The 24,044-nt window shown below is 43.6% G+C and overlaps 1 protein-coding gene across 2 annotated transcripts; it reads right to left on the reverse strand.

Annotated features, from left to right (window-relative positions):
* Window positions 1–3,748: 3,748 nt before the first annotated feature.
* On the reverse strand, window positions 3,749–22,551 carry LOC133375026 (NACHT, LRR and PYD domains-containing protein 3-like). 2 transcript variants are annotated; one of them, XM_061606478.1, is made up of 10 exons: window positions 22,355–22,551; window positions 20,564–20,634; window positions 16,996–17,162; window positions 16,194–16,368; window positions 15,428–15,493; window positions 12,451–14,179; window positions 10,844–10,930; window positions 8,297–8,467; window positions 6,430–6,597; window positions 3,749–5,717 (listed from the first exon to the last, which is right to left on the reverse strand). In XM_061606478.1, exons 2-10 carry the CDS (start codon window positions 20,595–20,597, stop codon window positions 5,630–5,632), a joined length of 2,685 nt encoding a protein of 894 aa, XP_061462462.1. In that variant the 5' UTR covers window positions 20,598–20,634; window positions 22,355–22,551; the 3' UTR covers window positions 3,749–5,629. The 2 variants fall into 2 exon arrangements, with proteins under 2 accessions (XP_061462462.1, XP_061462463.1); XM_061606479.1 differs by lacking the exon at window positions 22,355–22,551 and adding an exon at window positions 22,019–22,097.
* Between the last annotated feature and the right edge of the window lie 1,493 nt (window positions 22,552–24,044).

Here is a 24,044-nt window from a genome sequence, read left to right on the forward strand (position 1 = left end):
GAAACTTCTGCAGACTTCCTCCTCTAATCATGGGAGGGAAATTCACCCTGGTTGAAGGGACAGGGGTGGCATTTGCTTCCTAGCTTTGGATATGACAGCCGGTTTTAAGAGGGGGCATTAGCCTACTGGGATGGCATAACTCTTTCCCAATTATTGATTTTTATTACATAAAAGTAAATTTCACAGTGTGCTCTCGTTTTACTTCCAAGAGGATACTTTTGGCAAAGAGCATGTGACAGAACAATCTGTGACATTCCTAGTTTCTTTATCACAAAGGTGAAATTACACCGCATCTTAACCCCTGGACCTATTTGTCTGAACTGTGATATATTTCTTACCCTGGGGCACCTCCCGCATGGCCCCAGTTCTCAGTCTGACTGCCCAGAAACAAACTAAGGGAGGAAAAGTAATTTCTTCTTCTGGTTTCCCTTTCCAAATATTTAAGTCTATCCTTATGAGAAAAGCCCTGATATTTCTGAAATTTGGCAGACTTCATGACCTCAGTAGGGATGGCCATGCCTGCACTTTTCATCCACTCCTGAAGGAATTGATAGAAACTTTTCCTCTTTTTTTCAAAAAAATAAATACATGAATAAATATTCCTTCCAGGAAAACCCTTGATCCTAGTTGAAATTTGTCATCATTAATTCACTCTGGTAATATACTTGAAAATTTATTTATTTATTTATTTATTATTCATTATTAGACTTATATCCCACCCGTCCTCCAAGTAGGAGCCCAAGGTGGCCAACAAAAGCACTAAAAACACTTTAAAACATCATAAAAACAGACTTTAAAATACATGAAAACGGAACGTCTTTAAAGTTGTCATGCTCACTCCACTCTGGTCATATGCCTGCAAGTTTTATCCGCTTATGTGAAAAGAAACAAAAGCTGCACCCATTCTTTATGTTTCCCATTCCAGAGCTTCAGATTTAACTGATCAGATTAGGACCTGAATAAGAAATCAGATTAGAATGAGACAGAATGATTTGAAAGAGAGACTAAAGAAGGAAGTGTGTCTCAACAGGACAGACATACACCTACAGCAATGAAAGACTCACACATCATGATAACAAACAAATTGCAATCAGAAGAAATAATGACCTGCTGCAACACTGATATGATAAGAGAATGCAGAGAATGTCCCCTTGTCATCCCTTGATGGATCTCTGAATATTCTTCAGACCTGCAAAAGTGATGATGCTTCCAGTCTCCAGAGAAGGTCTTTGTCTAGTGTCATTTTAATTTACCTGTCATTTAACTCTCCTGCACAAAATAGCTTGTTGACATTTTTGACGCTGCTCACCTTAGAAATGCGAATTTCTCCTAATGAGCAGATTTTAATTGATTGATTGATTGATTGATTGATTGATTGATATCCTGCCCTTCCTCCCAGCAGGAACTCATATGTAGTTTTGACTGATATATTTATTTATTTGCGCACTTTCCCCTAACAGAACCATTTTTGCAAACGTTGCTTGGCACACACGCACAGTTTCCAAACTCTAGTTGCCAAATATTCTCCGTCATTTGTTATTTCGGTCTGATGCTATTACTCCCCGTGTTCCCATCTGTTGTTCAATGAAGCGCAACGAATATGTTGACTAAGGTTGCTGTGCTAACTATCCCTACATTAAATTCAATGGGGCTTACTCCAGGGTTCCGTCGGACTTGGACTGCATTTTGAGGTAGTGGAGAAAGCCTCCTGCTTAATTTTGGAAGGGGAGGGAGAGATAAAAGGGAGTGGTTATGGTGTTGGACTACATATGCTTCTGCAAAGACATTTAGGATAGTTTGAAGATCTTTCTCCTGAATGTGCGGAGATATCATCAGCATATTGAAGTTCTATGGCAGAGGTTGACATTACCTTACTTTTTGCTTTCAGCCTACTGAGATTAAAAAGCTGTTCGATATATAATTTCCACACCAGTAGGAAGTTTCCCCTCGATAAGGTGTAGAATCAAAGCAACGAAGAGAGCAAATAAGGTAGGAGCAATGACACATCCCTGTCTTACGCCTTATCCGACTCTGAATGGATCACTCTGAAAGCCATTGTTATCCAAAATTGTCGCTGTCGTTGTCATGAAGGAGTCGCAAAATATTCACAAATTTATCAGGGCATCCAGTTTTCAGAAGGATGGTCCAGACAGCGGTTCAATTCACAGTATCAAAGGCCTTAGTCAGATTAATAGATGCCATAGATGTCCTTGTTAAACCTATAGCCAGCCCAGTGTCTACAGGAACAGCAAATGCAAGTGTGCAAGCAATTTCCTGGAAATACCCCCAAAGCATTTCTTTATTGAGAGGGCTGTTATCACCTGACATCTCTTTGATCTTTTTAAGAATGTATCTGGCCATGTTCCCAGCTAGGGAAGGAGCAGGCAGCTACCAAGGAGGTCAGCTGCGCAGGAGCCTCTGGGACGTGTCAACAGGCAGCATGGTAAGCAGAATTCATGAAGAACATTCAAGGTCTTTTGGTCCGGATAATACTTGCCTCCCTGTGATACACTTGCAAGAAGACGGCTGGGAAGAGGCTACGTCTCAGCAGCATTCTCTAGTACTTTTCGTTCAAAAAGCAATGTTTTTGTTTGCTTGCTTATGCGCTTTCTCATTCACAAAAAAACCTGTTGAAAGCGAGAACAAAAGTCCACAGCTTTCACGCCATTACAACAGATAAGTAGGCAGGGATGCTTTGCAAGGTAGCTGCATCAGCTTGACCTACTTGACAGGCTTGTTTTTGAGGCTAAAAGGGAGGGGGTAACAGGCCCTGTTAGGGTCAAGCTATATTCCAACCTCCTCCGTGGCGCAGAGTGGTAAGTGGCGGTAATGCAGCCGAAGCTCTGCTCACGGCTGGAGTTCGATTCCATCGAAAGGAGGAAGTCGAATCTCCGGTAAAAGGGGTGGAGGTCCACTCAGCCTTCCATCCATCCATGCTCAATAAAATGAGTACCCGGCATATGCTGGGGGTAAAGAAAGGCCGGGGAAGGAACTGGCAATCCCACCCCATATATACGGCCTGCCTAGTAAACGTCGCAAGACGTCACCCTAAGAGTCGGAAACGACTCGCACTACAAGTGCGGGGACACCTTTACCTTTTGCATCATTGCAAGTTGTTCCCCCACTTCAGTCCTCAAACATCTTCCACATGGCAATGTTTAATGCACAGGCGTGTGCATGAGAAGAACGGAGGGGATAACCCTTTTTTTGGTGGGGTAAGGAACATATGTAGAAGCGGATGTGGATCAAGGAGGCTGAGGGCAACGTGCTTGTCTTTGTCTGGAAGCATTGTGCAGCTGTGCAAATATAGGATGAGAAAAGAGCTGCCCCATTTACCAAAAAATAAATCTGTCCCTTTCCGCCGATCGATTTACTCAGGGCTTTTTTGTGACACTCCTCACTGGTATTTATTTATTAAATTTATATCCCGCCCTTCCTCCTAGAAGGAGCCCAGGGTGGCAAATGATAAAACACTAAAAAACGCAGAGCTTGGAAGATTACTTTAAAAAAGTAATAAATTACAGTTACAGTTACATGCCCCCCAAAAAGTAGTAATTACCGTTACAATTTCAATTGCTCTGAAAGTAACTGATTACTTTACTTATACTCAAAAGTAATTGCTACAATTACATTTTAGTTACTTTTAAAAATAAAATTGCCTACAAGGTGCTGGCCTTGGCTGCTGCACATCCAAGTAGCCTAAACAACATTAAAAATAAGCACACACACACAGAGGGTAGTAGTATATATATTTTTATCCATAAGATTAACAGAATGGCATAACAGAATCTCACATCCCCTCACTCCACCCCCAGCAATGATACCCCAACACACATATTTTTCTATATTTATATTGCCTCCAGCTCTTTTCTCCTTCCACTCCTGTCAATTTTTAAACAATTGTTTTCTCCACGCCGTCTCGCTCTCCACCTCCTCCCTTGTCGCCTCCTAAGCACCCATAGAGCATGAAGGAAGAACGACGCTGCACAGAAACCCAATTTGAAGCACATGATTTTAATTCACAAATCAGAGAAGCAGAAGACTTCCCCTGCAACCCTCTCCCCCAAGTAATGCGCAAAAGTACTGCTGGAAACATTACAATTACTCCTCAAAAGTAATGAAGTTACTACTCATTCTATTACCAGCAAAATGTAATGAAGTTACCCACTCGTTACTCAAAAAAGTAATAAATTACAAGTAATTTGTTACTTGTAACTAGTTACTTCCAAGCTCTGGAAAAACATCTGTAAGGTATATTAAAAACAAAACATCTTAAAAATATTTTAGAAACAGAACACCTTTAAAAACAGCTATGAAGTACTGGCACCTCTTTTTCTCCCCCCAAAAAGCCTTGGATTTACTTATGGAAGGATGGCTGGAATTAAAACAATGCACAGAAATACAATCCACTGATTTCTGTTTATTTATTCAATTAATGTCCCATTGTTCCCCAGTGGTCTCAAAGATGCTTACAGCAGACATGTTAACAGTTCTGTCCCCAATGGGCTCACCATATAAGCCTTAAAAATGGAACCCTGTTGCACGTTTTCCACTACATCAGGAGTTATTAAAATTTCTACCGCCAGAGTCCACTTGAAATGGCTGAAAATACTGAGGCGTACCACCAGTCACAAAATGATGGCAACTGGGGGAGGAGTTTGGCATAATTAGCTAACAATTACTGATACCACTTTCCAATCCATCTTTGGGAATGGCTGAATTCTTTGCCACATCATTTTCCTGGTGGCAAGGAGTTCCACAGTTCAGCTTCCTTCAAGCTAAGTAAAGAAATTTACTCCATTTTTTAAAAAGAGAATTTGTTCTGCTAGGGAGATAAATGTGCTTTAATCCACTTTAATCACGCAAACCTAAAGCTGCTCTGGAGGCATTGTCCAGGTAAAATCAGTCCCACCAATTTAGGCAGAAATTGCTGATTCAGAGGCTCTAAGCACAGAAAGCTTTTCCTTTTATATTTTTTACCTTCATACCCTCGGATGCCTCTCAAAATATTTCTACCGATCTACTGCAATTTCTTCTCCTTTCAAACTCAACGTGTGCCTTAATTCTGCCCCTCCCAATTGCCTGTTACTTTCATCCCTCCTCCTTCGTCCTTTTACATTCCCTTTTTCTGGCTATAACAGCTTTCCTGTTTTATCCCCTTCCTTTCTATTCCCAGTAGATTTATTTATTTATTATTAATAAATATTAACCATTTATTTCATTTTCTAATGTCCTTCAACACCTCTGGCCCTTTCACCTGAGAGACGGGAGATCTTCCTTGCTTCTCTCCTGCCCCCGCCCCATAAACTTCTATGTCTCCCAGACACCTTTGTTCACCCATGCAATGAGTTGCCGATGCTGGTATTATCCAAGCAGGGGCTATGGCGCAGCTAGGGGGCAAGGCAGGCAGCTGAGGGGGCACTGGACAGGTTGTGGCAAAACTGATCTAAAATCTCAGTGGATCCAGTTAGCCAGGGCAAGGCCAAAGAAACTCTTCTGGGTCGCTGGCTTTTCCAAATGGTCCCATTTTGCTTAGTTCTTGGCCTTCAAAGGGAAACCACCTCTGGCTGCTCCCTCAGTCAGTCACTGACACTTTCATCGGAGGGGAGGATATGGCTTATTGACAGTTTTAAATGTAAATCTTCAGGCCTTCTCTTTCACCTTCCAGATTCTTTAGCTGTTTTTCCATCATTGGAGTGATGTTGCTTAAGTTCAGCCTAGAAAATACAGAACAAATATAGCCCAAGATCGTTATCACCTAAAGAAACAGACTGGCAGTAATTGTTGTTTGGGGGACAGAAAAAAGCAAGCAGAATATATGACATGAAAGCGAAATAGTAACACATACGATTTAGTTTTGCGAGTTTAAAGTGGACTAAAAGGCTCTAGCGCGACAAATCCACTTTTTAATTGAAAAAAATGGAAAAGTGTGGGATGAACGAATGATTAGTGGGAAGACGTGTCAACTTCCCATAATCAAATCAGAAAAAATGCGAGATGAATGTTCATTTGTGATATAACCGCCCCACAAACAAATACCAACAAATTTGCTTTGGAGTTACCCTTTCACACTCAACTTGTACCTTATTCCCACCCCAAGCTGCCAGTTTCTTTCATCTTTCCCTCCGGTTCCTTTTCTGCTGTATTCCTTTGAGACTGGGCAGCTGGATCTGTACACAATATTCCAAAATGCGCTCACACTGTGGATTTGTGGCAGTCGCTTGCAGCGGTGGCACCAAACCACACCAGGAAACAGATCAACAACTCTCTTCTCCAGACAGCTACCTCAGGGATCCATACAGCAGAAGTGGTGGGGCCTGATTTCCTCCATGCGTTACCTGCTCACATTTTCCGATCACAGAGTTTTAATTTGGGGGACTAGAAGTTTAGAATTCCCTACACTCAGGACAGCCCCAGCCCTGATCATACCTGATTTCTGTAAGAGCAGGACAGGTCAGGATGAGAGCATGGATGTCTTCAGCGCACTGATCTGTGAAAAGGTTGCCACTCAGGTCTAGATGTTTGAGGTTAGTGTTGTCAGCCAAAGCAGCAGAAAGTTTTCCACAGGATTCATCTGACAAGCCAATTTCTTGGATTCTGTGGCAGACACATGAAGGCGTTAAAAGGTGTGCCAGCCTCTTCAGAACTTTTCTGGTCCCTTCCTCTCAAGAAATTGGGGTACCCAAAAAGTATAATGAAAAGAATTGGGGGTACCCATGGTAGGGCCTTCTCAGTAGTGGTGCCATGACTTGGAAATATCACCCTATTGGTGGGGAGGTAAAGAGTTCTACCTGGTCTTTAGAGAGCGATCTCTAAACAGCAGATAGAGTAACCCCTCTGGCTGGTCTTTAAGTTCCTCTTTAAAGGGTAGCCAGAAGAATTTTTTAATCTCATCTCCAAACTCAGTGCTAAGTCCCACAGCACTGAGATAGGAGATAAAGCCCTCTGCTTGCTGTTTGAGAGTATAAGGCAGCATTATACTCCAACTCTGCCTCAGTCCTACAGAGGGCATTCTAACATTGCAATTATTCTGAGCTCTGCCGGATTGGTGTCTGGGTCATATTTTTTGTCTGAAACATCTTGCACATTTATTTAGTATCTGAGTGCAGAAGGGAAAAGTGATTCCTATTATGGAAAAACATAATTAAATTCTGTTTCAAGAAAACGTTGATGCAGTCACAGCAATTCTCAACTCCTGTCTTCTCAAAAATAATACCTATTTTGCCAAAGTGAAGGGGGAGGTCGTTTGTGTTAACTTTGAAATGTATTACAAATTTTTTTTGTTTATTGTGCTGTTGATGTATTATTGATGTTGTATTGGTGTATTTTTATATTGGTGCTTTTTTGTAAGTCGCATGGAGGGCCTTCGGGCCGGAAGGTGGGGTAGAAATATTAAAATCAAAATCAAATTTTTGATGAACCCTCTTTAAGCGTAAAAAGCAAGCGAAAGCACTATGTTTTACTTCGTGCAGCTCCTTCTGTGCAGAGTAGAAAGCCGTTTCCAGCCATCCCAGCGCCGGAGAGGAAAGGGCAGAAATTGCTGATTTTGCGTGTGAGCATACATTTGCATGTGCGTTTGCATGAAAGTTATATGTACGCCTGTATGACGGCATGTATGCGCGAGTGAGAGAAAGGGCGCCGTGTGATTGCGTGTCTGGTGAACGTGCATGTGTGTGAGTGTCCGATTTCCATCTGTAGTGCGTGCATGCGCATATACTGTACATTTGGCCACACCCACTACTGACATGTAGTCCTTGGAGGTGTGACTGGCCACCAGTGCAAACCTTAGGCTGAAAAAAGTTAGCTATCCCTGCTCTAAACATTGGCATTTATTCCTACATAGGTGTGTATAGGATTGCAGCTTAAATGAATAACAGTGTCTTCATATTGGGGCAGTGAGTCCCACAAGTTAATTGCATATTGCATGTAGAAGTGTTTTCTCTTTGTCTCTCCTGAACTACCTACTACCAGTTTCATTGGGCAATGCCAAGTTCTGGCACTATGAGGAAGAAATATTTCTTTCTGCTGCCTCTTACACTCCATTGAAAGTGTTATAAACTTGGATGTGTTGGGTTTTTGTATTTTCCAGTGTTAGGTACTGCGTTTAACTATGTAAATTGGTGATTGGTCTATTTATTTAGGGGTTGGCGACATCACCTTCAGTATCTGACAAAAATGCTAGTCGTATTTATTTTCAACAACTAACATTTTTAAAAGGTTAAACGACAGTCTCTGACCTGCAAATATTTCAACATACCCTGCGTACCTTAAGGTAGTTCCTTTGAATGATACTTACACTAGTTTCTGTATCGTGCACTGTGGATTGCTGAACGCCATCAGTAGGTCAGAGAGGCCCTCATCCCGCAGTTTGTTCTTGGTCAGGTCAAGACTTAAGAGGGTCCGACTCTCTGAAAGGGCAGAACTCAGGTCTCTACAGCACTGTTCGGTAAGGGCATTCTTTGCCAAGCTGGAAAGAGCGTGCAGCAGTAACAAAGTTAGGAAATGAAAGAGAAGATGGAAATTATGTACACACACAGAACTGGTATCTGAAGAGCTCAATTTTCTTCTTTCTTCCCTATTAAAGAGTAAGCATAATTGATCATTGTCAAAGATTGCCCCCCCAGGATCCCTTGACCTCAACACCCCAAGGGGGTTCTTTGCTTCTGAGAACAGTCCCAATTCCCTTGGGCCACTGCTTCCCAGGTATACTGTCCCTCTTCCAGGATTAGTTTTACAGTAGAACTGCCACCACCCCTCTATTAGCTCCCTACTCTGAGAAAGTGGACCTCAGAGTGCTAATGAAGACCCTAGAGCAAGCCTATTGTTACTCCTTGTGCTCTAGAGCATTGACCCACATTAACCAACGGTAATCAGTTGCATCCAGTCATCAAGGACTGGATTTAGAGTCATGCATTCCAAGCAATACACACCAGTAATAAACGGGTAGTTTATTGAAAAGAAAAGAAAAGTACCTACAAAAAGAGAGCAGCATCTGTTTCCTTTAAAGCTAATTGACTTCAACCGGGCTCACAACATTGGCATACCGATAGTGAGAGATTCAAGCAGACAAAGAAAAACAACAAACCTCTGCCTAACCTAGCTAGGTCACTTACTTCAGTAACGCCTGGTTCCCAAACAGCATCGTCAGGCAAGTCCAAATATGTGGAATTAGGAAAAGGGAACGAGTAACTGAAGGATCATCCTTTATTTTTATGGGGTTCAGCTGGCAACAGGGAGGGGTCCAATTAGCCATCCTAGGCGCCCCTTCTGTGATCACTTTCTTTGAAGATAAGGGTGGCTGATCTGCAATACCCACTTTCCCTGACTTTGATCTCAGGAAGCAGATAAGAGGTAAGGTTCAGTTGCATCTTCTTGACACTAGCAAATTCCCTGTCTGGCACTAAAGCCTTTGGCCTAAGCCTTTGGCCTTCTCCAGCAGAGTATCCCAGGGATCAACAAGCTCCCAGAATTCCCTCTGGTTGAACCATCTTAGCTTGACCAACTTTAACTCAACGTTAGCTATTCTTGACAATCATCGTGTCTGAGTAAAAGGATTTGTGTTGTAAATGATGTTTCTAGTCCTCATGGTGCCAAGAGCACCACTGCCCGCAAATGGTGCCATGGAGCAGAGGTGGGGAACAGGATCTAGCTGGTGGGGCAGATCCTGAGCTCCCCCCCCAGTGGGCCACTTTGATAGGTGGGTAGGGTTGACCCAGTGACATCAGGTGTGGGGCAGGTGGGTGTGGCTTGTGGAAAACAGCCCCGCAAGCCAAATGAGACCTTGTTGGGTCTAATCAGGCCTGCTCAACATTGCTGTTGCCTCTTTCCCACTTTCTCACGACTCCTAGATATCTTCAATCACCTGTAAAACTCTGCGTCATGGAAATGTGTTGTAGTGACATGTCCATTAAGTAGCGGATATAAATTTTGTTAACAGTAGATAAATAAATGTTGAAGAGTGCTGGACGTTGACCCAGACCACTCAGGTTAAATGACTACTGAACAGAAAGCTTGGGAGACAGTGCAGTCCTATACATGTAATCTCCATTGGGTAAGTGTACATTGGATTGCAGCCTTACCCTCAGCTTCATGTTCACCCGCAGGGTTGTTTCAAGATAAACAGGGAAGGGCACTGTCCTGTGCTTGCTGCAGCACGTGAGAAGCATGTAATAAATGCTATTTATTCAATAAATGGGCAAATTCATTTCTAGTTAGCGCTTGTAACTGTATTCCCACATTCATTCTTGACCCAAGGCTGATCTACCTAAGTCTCACTTTCCGGAAGAATATGAGAACTCAAACACAGCCATCGTTTAAAATTCACGCTTCTCTGAATTTTGCAAAGTAGTTCTTCAGCCAAGTAACATGTACAAGAATGCATCTACTGGGGTAAAGTGTACACAAATATATATATATGTAAGAGGAAATCACATACAAAAATGCATTATATTAGAGAAAATGTCTTTGCAAAAATGTGCATATTAGGCAAGATTGCATACAACAATGGGTATATTGGGAGAAACTCACTAAAAATGCTGGTAATTTTTTGGTGAGGATTTTTTTTTTTTAAATTGCAAACGGAAATGTGGAGATTGAAAAAACCAGACAATAAAATGGGCAGATTCTCCCATCTCAATTCTCCACTATTGACATCTAACACCATCATCCACAATTCTACAATTGTGAAAGGGATTCAAATTGAAAGGACGCCAGAGCAAACCATTTCCAAATCAATTTGAATCAGGAAAATTCGCTAGAGGGTTCCTTCTCCCAGACACCTTCCTCCAGCGCAGATCCAGTGAGGATTTGTTAAGGAGCAGTCCATCGACTGTGACAAACATACCTTAGGCTTTCCAGTTGACAGCCTGGATGCTTTAAGACAGAAACGAGCTCTTTGGTTGATGGATTGTTCAGATCATTATTGCAGAGTCTGTGGAAAAAGGCGAAAGAATTTATCGGAACGTAAAAGCATTTAGCAGTCACAATAGGGTAGGGTTCTCTTCTGTGTCATGTCCCTTAGATGGTGAGCCTGAAGAAAGAGACTGTCTCTTCCCACTGATGCTGGTAAGCTGCTTTGGGAGCCATTTTCATCAAAGGCCTTGCCCAGTTGGACTGCCTCCTCTCCTTCCTTCAGGGCCACTATTTGCCCTATGGGAACAGGAAGAGAGCTATGGAGGCAACATTGGGGTACCAGCCAGACTGTCCTCTGCTCTCCACAGGGCCAACAGACACCATCTACCTTGAGGAAAGGAAGAAGAGAGTAAAGGAGGCCGGCCAAGACATCGGAGCAAACTTTTCATTTTGATCTATTTATTTGGTTTAGGGTTCTAAAACTGTAAATGATCTTCTGTGTCTGGGCAGAAAGGCAGTACATAAATGCAATAAATAAATAAATACACCTGAAAATAAGCATGGGCTTATGTCTGTAACATCAGCCTCTGGAATTGGCTGGCTGTGTGAAGCTTCTGGACTAGCAAGGCATAGTTCAAACCCTCAGAGCCTGCCTCCCTGTCTGCATTTGCCACCTAGTCAACAGAGCAGAATCTTCTTGCCTGCTCTTGTCCCAACAGCGGCACCAGTCCCTTGATCGGGTGCCAGACCTGCGCGCCACCCACTGACTGCAAGGACCTTTGGACTGGAGAACTTGTCAGGCCTCAGATACAGCAAAATGCCTGAGGCCTTGTCTGGCTTCGATACTTGAATGCAAAATACACTGTCTCATAGAAATGTGTGTGTTTCCTTTTATTGTTCATAGCCATTGGCCGTCACAATGAAATATTCATACAAGAATTTCAAAAGAGGACAGTTGATGCAGAGAATATATATATAAGCATTTCAAGGTTAAAAATTACAAAAATTCAAGGGAAAAGAGCAAATAGAAGATTATATAAAATCATTTCAACTAAAATTATCGGACCAAACAAAAAGTGCTACAATCAGGATAAAATTGGGGCTTCTACTAAATGTATATAGAAATGTATACCGGGAAATTTGCAACATGCCCTTTTAAAATGTAAATTTCAAATTCGTTCAGGATGTTCTTTGGTGTGTTTTTATTTTTGTTGAATTGTTTTGTTTATGTTTGTCACCCTGAGCTCCTACAGGAGGAAGGGCTGCGTATAAATTCTAATTCTCTAGAATAAGAATACGGATAAGCTCCAGTAGTAACAGTAAGTTGTAGGAGTAATAATATAGTTGGAAGCATCATCCCCAATCCTTCCTGGGTCACTTTAGAACAGAGGTGCTGTTTCAGATTTTTGGAAAGTGGGGTTGGGCAGATTCAGCAAGGTCTAAAGACTACATTCAAACTAAAAACGGCAAAAAAAAAGCTTGTGTTAAGAGCATTTACTATGCATATTATTTTAATCTGTCGATCATTTGGAATGTTTTCTCAATCCTGGAAATTGCTTGTATTTGACATCAACCATGAATTCTGTTTCAGCCACTTACCTCAGTTCTCTGATTTTGTTCAGCTGAGGGCTGAGCCTCTGCAACCCCTCATTCTGGATGAAGCACGAATCAAGATTTAAGAGGTCAATCTTTCTGCAGCAACTCAGAACATAAGCAAGGATGGTACAATCAACAGGCATCAGATACAGCTCTGAGAAGTCCATGGAGGCATCATCATCTCCCAGTGCCTGACGTACAAGTAGTTTGTTGTGTGTCTCAAAGAGCAAACTGAAGAAGTTCAAAGTCTTTCTTTTACCATCATGATTCTCCATGCTCAAGAAAGCGATGCAGTCCATCTTCATGATCCAATCAAGGACTCGCTTAGTGGTCATTGAAGAGAACTTCCCCAAAATTTCCTCCAGGGGTGCCCTTGTTGCGGGATGGGACAAGCCAGACAGGAAGCGAAGAAAAATGTCATACTCCCCACCTTGGCTGTTTTGGGCTGCTGTCTTAATGCATCCAAAATTATCCTCTTTGAAGTCTAGGTAATGGACAAGGGCAGCAAAAAACTCTTGAACGGTGAGGTGGACGAAAGAATAGGTGACCTTGGAAGACGAGATGTCACTTTGTATGTTTTCCACCAGGAAAACACTGAAGGGCAGAGATGAATCTACCCCAAATGCCTCCAATAATTGCTGATCAAAGATAAGAATGTGATACTGGAGACCATAGTCGGCCAACCAACCAAGTTTTATCAACATTTCCCGCACTTCTTCCCTCTTAGGGAGCCCCCTGGTGTGGTTGGCCATCATATGCTTGACGTAGCTTACAAAGAGCTGAGTCACAGTCTTGGGAAGGGGGTGCGACTGCCCAGTGGTGGAGGAGAAGCAAGGTTGCAAGGCTGTGCAAGTAATCCAGCAGTAGGAGGGATTGTAACAAAGAGTGTACAGAACCTGGCTCTCCCTCACATGCGCTAATGCTCTCTGGGCAACCACGACATCTCCAAAGAAGTTGCCGAAGTACCTTTCTCTTTCCTGGGAGAGGAAGCCCACGATACTGGCCACTCTGTGGAGGACTCCAGTTTTCAAACGGCTGAGTTTGCTTGGGCGGCTGGTCAGGAGAACGGAACATCCCTTCAGAAGTGTTTGGTTCAGCAGGCTGGCTACAATCACCTCAACCGGTTTCACATCTCGTGGCTCTGCACAGAAGCCTAAGCTCAAATCAAGGTCACGTTTGCTCTCGTCCAAGCCGTCAAAGATGAAGAGCAATTTCTCTGGCTCTCGTAGAATTGCCCCAAGTTTATCGTGTAATTTGGGGTACCCCCGTTGGATTAAACTTTCTAGACTGGCCATCTCTCCCACAGTGTTGAGTTCTCGGAATTTGAAGAAGAAAATAAAGGTGAACTTCTGGTAGTGTTTTCCAGTTGCCCAGTTGAAGACAAATTTCTGCACCAGGGTCGTCTTGCCCACCCCGGCCACCCCACTCACCATGACAAACAGGGGCATGTGGCCTGATCGAAAGCACCAATGGAACAGCCGGTCCAGAGTGACCTGCTCCAGTTCGACCTGCATCTTGTGGCGGAGACGGTATTCGTTCAGCTCCCCGGCAGCTACCAGGGCCTCATGTTCCTGAGTGCTCTGTCTCTTGAAGTGGACATCTGAGACTATCTTTATATCGATGTAGCGATTCATGATGGGGAAACTCTGCCCCTCAGGTGTCGCTGTTCTACCACTCTCTTTGAGCCATCTGGTTTGTTCACACAGAATAGCTTTATGCTCATCCTGACAAGCTGAACAGAAGAAAACAAGGTCACAGGGTGCATCAACTTAGGCCCAGCCTACCAGAACGGGAGATCAAATGGGCAAACCCTTCCTGGATTGTAACAACTCGGGCTATTGGGGGAGTGGGGAGAGAAATCTCATATATAAATCCTGAATGTAGAAAGCTAGCTGTGAGGCAGAAGGATCCTAGCCTAACCTTTTAGGGCAAAATGTAAAAAGTTAGTGTATGATAGTGGCTAAGAAAATTAATGAGGTCTCACCTCTGCCAACCCCTTCAATCTTTTTACCTTCAATTTTGGGATAGTAAAACTAACCTGTTTAGGTTGTTTTAAGAATTGCTACAAGGTAATGTATCTGAAGCACTGAGAGGCAGTGAGCTGGGTTGGACATCACCATAAACCATGATTTATCATGACTGGAATGAGCCACAGTGAGCCTCAAGCTCACACTCTGCTCCCCCAGCTTGCTGTTTTGCCCAAACCCAAGAAACTGTGGTTAATCTTAAGTACAGTTTGGAAAAAGCCAACTTCAAAAGCATGAGTTATGAAGCTGGCTTGTTTCCACAAAACCTAGTTGAGATTAACTACAGTTTACGGTACAGACAAAATGTGAAGGGTTGTATCCAACTAAAACCTACTCTGGAGTAGACGCACTGAACTTAATAGACCTAAGTTAGTCATCTTTATTAACTTCAATGGGTCTACGCTGAGTAGGACCAGTGACCTTGACCCAAGGTCCATGTAGCTTGTTGGGCGGTCTTGGACTAGGCTCTCACTCTGTCTGACACATTTCACAGGATTGTTGTGAAGAGAAAATGGGATCGGGTCTGTGAACTACACTTTGAAGTAAGGGTAGAATTAAAAAATATATATTTTTAATATGAATAGAAATAAATTAAGAGGTAATACCCTTTCATGTTTACACAAGTCTTCAGTGGCAGCAACTATCTCACACAGAGACGGAAAAAGACAAGAGATGCACACCCCATTTCATTGCTATTCTGTGTAAGGTAGGATGAAGAATGGAAGAATTGCTCTACCCTCAGATCTCAACAGTGCCCTGAAGCACCAACTGCAGAATGAGAATCTGCACAGAGTACCAAGAAGGTCAGATGCGGCCTAACAGAATTCTCAGTTTGCACATCCTGCTTTTTTCAGGTTTGGGGGAGCCCCTCCCCCCAAAAATCTAGTTTCCTTGCATCGGTTCAACTTAAACCAGAAGTGTTGCTATAGTTTGGTTTGTTCGCTCCTTGGTACCTTTCATTTCTGGAGCAAGGGGATGTCCAGTTTCATTGAGGAGAATCTCCTCTAGCAGCGCAGGACCTTCAAGAGAGCAAAACCAAAACAGGTGTGACTTGAGCCATCAATGACTCCATGTGCAAAACCACAGAATTACCTGCCCTCAGAGGAGGTTGCCCTGTAGGAATTATTGCTTTGGGCCTGACTCTTCCCAAGCAGCAGACTGGCTGATAACAGCAATTCGTGCAGAGGGACAGAAGGGGTGCTCCTCTGAGGGTGACTAGCTCTAACACTTTCACAAACCTTTTCAGATGTACGAGTAGTCATGCGCCTCCAACTGTAATCTAGACAAAACAGTGTTCTTCAGATGTAGAAAACAGGGCTCTTCAAGCTGTCCTGAACGGATGCCCCCCGTTGTGTTTTTTTTGCAGGTGTGATCTGCAACATGCCTTTGATACAACAGCAATACTGGACCGTCCACATGTTTTATTCATTGTTTTGCAACGCTACCCCATTGTTACCACATTGCTGCCACTTGTGCCCAATCACAACCAAACCGGGCCAAAAACTAAACTGGAACATTTGTGGTATAAAAAGTGACAGGATGTCAGCAGGAAGTAACAGGACATGCACTTATTGCAAACAAAGCAGTATGCCCACCCTAAAATGTTTGCAGTAGTGAAAATGGGATTGTGTGTAATCACCCCATACCATCATGAGCGTAAGTCATGAAAAGAAACTTCTTGCTGCTCAGGGGAAGAAGGAATAGGGAACAATGCATTACCATTGCATTTGATTTCCTCCACTATCCCATCAAGGTTGGGATGAGACCATCGGCTTCTCAGAGCAAAGAGAGTCTTCCAAAGCCCAATTGCCAATGTTTTGTTCTCTGTAAGGTCAGCAACCAGCATCTCTGCTGCTTTGGTTGAGTCCTGATGGTTCTCTAGTCCTGCATAGGCCTAAAACAAAACACAACAGGCTCACGAGTTTACTTAGCCACCTGGTAATGCAGAAAACCCTGTAAGAACCTCCTCACCCAGATAAAGGATCCACCTAAGCCAACATCCTGTTCCCCAAAGGGGCAAAACCAATACTTCTGAGAGGCCTGCAAGCGGAGTGTGGAGATAGCAGCCCTCCCCTGTTGTTTGTGCCTGGCAAATTGATATTCAGATATACTGCTGCTGAAAATGGAGGTTCTGTTAAGCTTCCATGGCTAATAGCCATTGACAGACCTCTTCCATCTCCTTAAATTTCTCTGGTCTCCCCTTTTCTACAAAGAGCGGAATGCTACACAATAAACTAAACTCAGTCCGATAGATTCCCAGCCCCCTTAGCTGTTTGCCGAGTGTATCTTTCTCAAGACAACAATATTCTATGGCCAGCTACTGTTAGGAGGCTGCGGTGCTGCTGTGGATGTTTGCCCTGCGGTTCCCTTCTTTGGCCAGAGCAGAGAGGGGGCGCATCAGCCAACATGCTCCCCAAACACCCCTTGCATTTTGGGCCGAGGTCTTGAGGATCAGCTATGCCTTCAGGATTGCAGTCCCCTCCCCACAATTCCTTTGTAAGGAGATGCAAAGCACTGTTACCTGGGCTTGCTCAGGTGTGATGACCTTCCTACATGTCAGCTCCTGAAGTACCAGGGCAATGTCATTTTCAATTACGTAGATCAAGTCTGGGCGGAAGTGCTCTCTGAACCTCATCAGATGCCCTTCACTGAAATTCTCCAGGTGATGGCCAAAGGCTTGGATGTGCCCTGAAAAGAGAGAAAAAACGCAGCATTCTTTCACACAACAAGATCCAGAAGTTGCTCTCATGGGGTTGACATCCTCAGATAACCATCCCTGAAACCTAGAAATGTGGGTTCTTTTCCCATCACACAGAGGCAAATGACACAGTCCTCATGACTGTATCCCAGGAACAGCTTCGTCTCTTAGTTGCTGTGCCTTGGACACAGGATCACAGCAAGTTCGAAAACAGATAAAAATAAAAAGTCAGGACAGGGCAATCCCATGCAAAACCAGGTTGACAATCTGCAAGAATGCTGTCGGTTGGACAGATGATATGCTCAGCCTGAAAATGGAAATGGACTGCCTTCAAGTCGATCCCGATTTATGGCGACACTACAAATAGGGTTTTCGTCAGAGCTTGGAAGTAACTAGTTACAAGTAACGAATTACTTGTAATTCATTACTTTTTTGAGTAACGAGTGGGTAATTCCTTTACATTTTGATTGTAATAGAACTAGGAGTAATTTTACTACTTTTGTGGAGTAATTGTAACGTTTCCAGAATTACTTTTGGGCATTACTTGGGGAGGGAGCTGGGGAAGTCTTCTGCTCCTCTGATTTGTGGGTGAAAATCATGTACCTCAAACTGGGCTTCTGTGCAGTGTCGCTCTTTCCTCATGCTCTGTGGATGGGTAGGAGGTGCCGAGGGAGGAGGCGGAGAGTGAGATGGGGTGGAGTGGAGAAAACAATTATTTAAAAAAACGGATAGTGGTGGTGAAGAATGGAGTGGAGGGGAAAAGGATCCGGAGGTCAAGAACATGGATAAAGGAGAAGGAGGCAGCAGCAGAATGGAGATAAAGAACTGTGGAGGTAAAAGATGACAATGTGTGTGTGTGCGTGCGCGTGTGCGTGCGTGTGTGTGAGAATACTGTGTTTGCATTTTGCACACAAAGTGGCCTCCACCACCCTCTCTGGCTACTGTGCTTCATTTGCAGTATTTTAAGTTTTTTTGCATCTCAGGGGAAAATGTTTGCTTGGGTGAGTGTCCCTTAGTTGGTGGCAGGGCAGGGTCCAGCAGGTGGTTGAGTGAGAGAGATTATGCTGGCTGGCTGAGTGGGGGGGTTGCACTTGATTTGACATGCAAAGATCTGAGTAGTGGCCTCAGCCTCCCTCCCCACCACCCTTACCAGCGGAGAGACCACCATTGCTATTTTATGAATAAAAATAATTATTCTACTACCTTTGTATGTGTTTATTTTTAATGTTGTTTTAGGTTACTTAGATGTGCAGCAGCCAAGGCCAGCACCTTGTAGGTGTTTTTTAAAGTAACTGAAATGTAATTGTAGTGATTACTTTGGAAGAAAAGTAAAGTAATCAGTTACTTTCAGAGCAATTGTAATTGTAACGGTAATTACTACTTTTTTGGGCCATGTAACAGTAACTGTAATTTATTACTTTTTAAAAGTAATCTTCCAAGCTCTGGTTTTCGTGGTAAGCGGTATTCAGAGCGGGTTTACCACTGCCTCCCTCTGAGGCTGAGAGGCAGTGACTGGCCCAATGTCACCCAGTGAGCTTCGTGGCTGTGTGAGGATTTGAACCCTGGTCTTTCAGGTCATAGTCCAACACTCTAATCACTACGGCACACTGGCTCTCATCTGCTAAAGCAGGAGTGAGGAACCTCAGGACCAGGAGTCAAATGTGGGCTTCCAGGCCTCTCCATCTGGCCTTAGGGACTCTTCCCAGACCACGCTTCCCCTAGAGGCAACACCTTAGGGTAGGGATGGTGGAGAAATCCAGTTCAGTTCACCTAATTCGCACTTTCCGTAACCATATATGAGCCGAAACTAGGGACGGAAAGATCTGTTAATTTCAGTTCTCTTAGTTTCTCACTTTGTAATGTTATTTTATTATTATTATTATGGTTTATTTCTATGCCGCCTTTTGGCCGAAAAGGCCCTCAAGGCGGCTTACAAACAATACACACAAACACAGTAACACATACCAATAAAAACAGTACAATTTACAAAAAATAAATAACAAGGTAATAACACTATTAAAAAGCAACAACAGCAGCTTTCAATGAAAACACAATAACAAATCACACTTTCCCAACACGTTCCTAATAAATTCCTCACAATTAGACAATGTCGACTAGTTCTTACATCAGTATGTTGACATCACAACATGATACCCCTGAGATGTCCTGCTGGTCCTGCACCTGACAGTCCTAATACAGGAAAAGGAGCAGGAGGAGTCCAGCTTTTTGCCAAACGTAGACGGTGTCCATGGTAAGCAGTACTTGAACTTGATCATGGGGACGAATGTCTAATGCTTTGATTTGGATTCCTGCATTGAGCAGGGGGTTGGACTTGATGGCCTTACAAGCCCCTTCCAACTCTACTATTCTATGATTCTATGAATTCAGTCCTCTGCATTTCTGCAGCCATTTGCAATTTTTTTTTTAAAAAAAATCCTCATGAAAATTCTCCACTAATTTAGTGCAAATTTCTCCAAATAAGCACATTTTTTGTAGGCAGTTTTGACAAATGTACACATTTTTAAAGCAATTTTATGCTTTTCTGCATGTTATTTTCACTCATATATTCATTTTTATGCACACTTTCCCCTCATATATGGATGTTTGTAAATGTCGTTTAGTTGGCGAACTGCATCCCAAAATTCTAATCCGTGCGAATTTCGAAGGATGTTTCAGTTCCCGTATTGTTTGGGAAAGTGCCAATTTGATACGTTCTGCTTGAAATGCGAATTGAATCCAAATTCTCACCCTTCGCTAGCCAAAACACAGCCATCCTTCGAAAGTCACACTACTAATTTTGCAGTGCAGTTCTGCAGCCAAGTAATGAGTAAAAAATGCATATTTTGCATATTGTGCAAATGTGGCAAAGGGAATTGTGTTGGCCGTTCGCTAGCTCAAAGAAACCTTCAGCTTCTCATGGCCTTTTTTTGCTAAGTGCCTTTTCTTGTGCTGCATGGGAAGGGGCATGGCTCAGTGGCAGAGCATTTACTTTGCGTGCAGAAGGTCCCAGGTTCAATCCCTGGCATCTTCGGGTAGGCCTGGGCATGTCCCCTCCCTCAAACCCTGGAGAGTTGCTGCCAGTCAGTGTGCTGAGCTAGATGGACCAATGGTCTGACTCGGTATAAGGCAGATTCCTACATTCCTAATTGCAAGTCCCAGGCTGTGGTCTGAAGGCACATGAGGCCAGCTCCCTGCTGAAGCTAAGCAGGGTCAGGTCTGGTCAGTGCCCGGATGGGAGATCGCCTGGGAACCACATGTAAGCCGCCTTGGGTTTCTATCGTGAAAAGAAAGGCGGGGTATAAATGCAATAAATAAATAGGTCTGTTGCTCATTGGCTCATGGTGACAGCAGCTCACCTGTCAGATAGACAGACACACATGCAGACACTTACCTTCATTTACTTCCCCTCTATTGGCCATGGCCATTGTGGGTGAACCTTGCTATGATGCCACTGGGCAAAGTCTGGGAGAGAGAGAGAGGGAGAAAATGAGGTTCATTTTCCCTTTTCATGGTGCAAACACATGCCCTTCAACTTTTCACAGGTGAAAATCAGCGCCATGTTTGTTACTACCCTGATTTTTAAAACCAAGGCTCACTGTCCAAGCCCCTGTCTACACTGTCGGTGCATGGCGCTGAAGGGCCTATTCTTTGCAATTGCCTCTCCTGCACATTTAAAAGCCAAGGATGTGATTTGGTTCAGATTTATTTATTTAAAAGCATTCTTGGGTAAACCACTTACAATCTGTAAAAATCTCAAACTCTCTTCTCAAACTCCCCTGCTCCCCAGGCCTGCTTGAGACTGCTGCTTTATTTGATTTATGTCCTGCTCAACCCCAGTGCTTGCAATGAACTAGTTTCGTTTAATGAAGTTCACTGGATGAGTTCAAAAATCCGTGAACTACACCTGAAAGTAGTTCCCATAATTGCTGGGAGAACTGAATGTGAATTAAGTTCAATTTGGGGTAGCACTTCGAATGATTTCTAGTTCATCTTCACATTCATTATCTTAAATGTGTTTTTTATGCTTTAGATTCTTTGTGCCTTTAAGCTTAAAGATCTTTGCGGGGGGAAGGGATAAATTGAACAATTCACATTCCAATGTGTGTGTTTTGATGTTTTCTTAGTCTTAAGAATATTTTATACTTCAGCATAGCTGCTTGTAACATCTGGAATGCTGGGTGGGGAAATCGCTGATGATCCTTTGGATGAATTTGAATTGAACTGTGAAATGAACATGAACCAAACTTCTTCATTTTGGAAAGGGATGAACGTGAACTGCAATTAGTTCCTTTTTGGACATCTGGAACTAGTTCCTTTTTAAGATGAATTTTCCATGCTCTGCTGAACCCCTGCAGACTCAAAGCAGCTTACAACAGAAATGTTTACCATCGAGGTGGAATTTGGCAACATCAGGTGAACATCATTTTCTACTATTATCTAATCCATCTAAATTCTTCACCATAAACGTTTTCCTTGTGTCAAGGAGTTTCACAGCTCAACTTTCCTTAAGCTAAGTACAGACGTTTCTTCTGAAGGGACTGTGACTCAGGCTCCCTGATTGGCTGATCCAGAGGCAAAGACAAGTGTAGGAGGCTTTTCTTTTTATATTATCCTCTTCCCTCCCTCGATCTGCCTCTCAAAGTATTTCTACCCATCTCCTGCAATTACTTCTCCCATCCTCCTTTCATGCTCAACTTGGACTTTACCCTGCTACTCCCAAATGGCAGTTTCTTTCATCCCTCCTTTGTGGCCCTTTTACATTCACTTCTTCCTATAACACTTCCCCTCTCTTATTCCCTTCCTTTCTCTTCCCAATTTATGTAGAAATAATAACTATACAGATTACCTTTTCTCTCGCTTCCTTCAACACCTTCTCCGGCCCTTCCCCTTCAAGGGAGGGAGATGTCCCTCCCCTACTCTCCCCGCCTCTGAATTTCCCTGCCTCTCGGCCACCTTTACTCATCAGCCTGGAAGGAGGAGCTGCAGGGGTTGGCATCCATCCAGCCAAAAGGCTGTGGCATGGCTAGACACTCCTCATTTTTAAAATTACTTGGCAGATTCCAAATGCCGTCCCTGACAATCACAGCAAGTTCCACCAGAGTCCTAAGCTGGGGCTGTTAAGTTCTGCTCAGTTGGAGGGGGGAGAGGGTGAGGAGGAGTGTGTATGGAAGACAACACTGACCTGGTTATGTTCTTCTCAGCCTTGCTGGTCTCCAGAAAGTCTGTTTCATCAGCTTTCCTCCCTAGGTAGCTCCCGAAGGGCCGGAAAGCCAAAGCCAACACTGGGGATCTCTGTGTGTGTTCAGATCACCATGGCCTATATTGCTGCCATTCACCGTACAGCTGTCAGAGAGCGACAAGACGCCATTTCACAGGGAAAGAGGGTGAAAAATTGCCTTCCTCCTCTAGTTTCACTTTGGGCAGCCACAGGGCGTTTTTTTTTTTATTCTCATAAGCACAGAGCTCTCCCTGCAGGCAGCCAGCAGTAACGAGGGTCAGATCATCCCTGTCTGTGTGCTGAACTGCTTTTGGCTTCCTCAAATTTTGTAAAGCAAATTGCAGTCCTAGATGGGATTTCAGCTACAACCAGGTTTTTAAGGGCACGAGCCTAAAATGTAGTCCAATCCACTCCAGCCAACCCCTCTTTCTGCAATCACAGCCATCCATAAGAACATAAGAAGAGCCTGCTGGATCAGGCCAGTGGCCCATCTAGTCCAGCATCCTGTTCTCACAGTGGCCAACCAGGTGCCTGGGGGAAGCCCGCAAGCAGGACCCGAGTGCAAGAACACTCTCCCCTCCTGAGGCTTCTGGCAACTGGTTTTCAGAAGCATGCTGCCTCTGACTAGGGTGGCAGAGCACAGCCATCATGGCTAGTAGCCATTGATAGCCCTGTCCTCCATGAATCTGTCTAATCTTCTTTTAAAGCCGTCCAAGCTGGTGGCCATTATTGCATCTTGTGGGAGCAAATTCCATAGTTTAACTATGCGCTGAGTAAAGAAATACTTCCTTTTGTCTGTCCTGAATCTTCCAACATTCAGCTTCTTTGAATGTCCACGAGTTCTAGTATTGTGAGAGAGGGAGAAGAACTTTTCTCTATCCACTTTCTCAATGCCATGCATCATTTTATACACTTCAAATCTCCTCCAGACCCTTGTTCCGAAACCATGCCTATCCAAGCCATCAACCGCCACCATTGGTGCAGTTAAATCATTTTAAATCACACTGGGTTGCCATATCCATCGAGCTATCCACCACCACCATCACCACCTCCTCTCCCCAAGATCTCTTCCTAGGTCAGTCACTCTCTATCCAGACCCCATGAGTACATAGGTGAATTTAGGATTTTCTGCCACAAGGTCCATCACTTTTCACTTGCTTACATTGAAATGCACTTGCCATGTTGCTGCCCATTCATCCAGCACATTCATTACCAGCCACCATCAGCCAATCCAGTGGTGCAGTTAGGCAATGATGACCCCGCTTTCGGACATTTGTTCTTGAGGTTGCAGCTCCCCCTGGTGGACAGGCACCCTCACAGTCACCTTGCTGTATAAAAAGCCTGATCCTACATTCAAATCCTCTTCCAGCTCCTCCCGTAACTACCAAACCCACCCAATTCTTCTCCAGACTCTTCTTCTGACATCTTACATATGCAGCAGCCAGCTAATTTAATTTGATGGGCTTAACAGTCTTTTGGGGAGCCCCATCAACACTTCAAGGGATATGGTGCAATAGTTCAAAATATGCAAAGCAACCAGCATGTGGGGGCACCTCCTCTTAATAACTCAGATGACAGTATTGGGGTGCAAGTAATTTGGTGCAACAGAGATCATAAGAAATGAGAAATGCAGACTCAGAGCAGTTTATAACTT

Source organism: Rhineura floridana, chromosome 22 (assembly GCF_030035675.1).
Source record: "Rhineura floridana isolate rRhiFlo1 chromosome 22, rRhiFlo1.hap2, whole genome shotgun sequence".
Lineage (NCBI taxonomy): Eukaryota > Metazoa > Chordata > Lepidosauria > Squamata > Rhineuridae > Rhineura > Rhineura floridana.

Excerpts from the sequence above, each read along its gene's own strand:
- LOC133375026 (XM_061606478.1), bottom strand. The coding sequence starts at position 20,597 with ATGGCCATGGCCAATAGAGGGGAAGTAAATGAAG. Across the intron at positions 15,494-16,193 it reads GGAGGAAATCAAATGCAATG|GTCCTGCGCTGCTAGAGGAG; the intron begins GTAATGCATTGT and ends GCTCTCTTGAAG. Across the intron at positions 6,598-8,296 it reads TGCACGATACAGAAACTAGT|AATCCAAGAAATTGGCTTGT; the intron begins GTAAGTATCATT and ends TGTCTGCCACAG.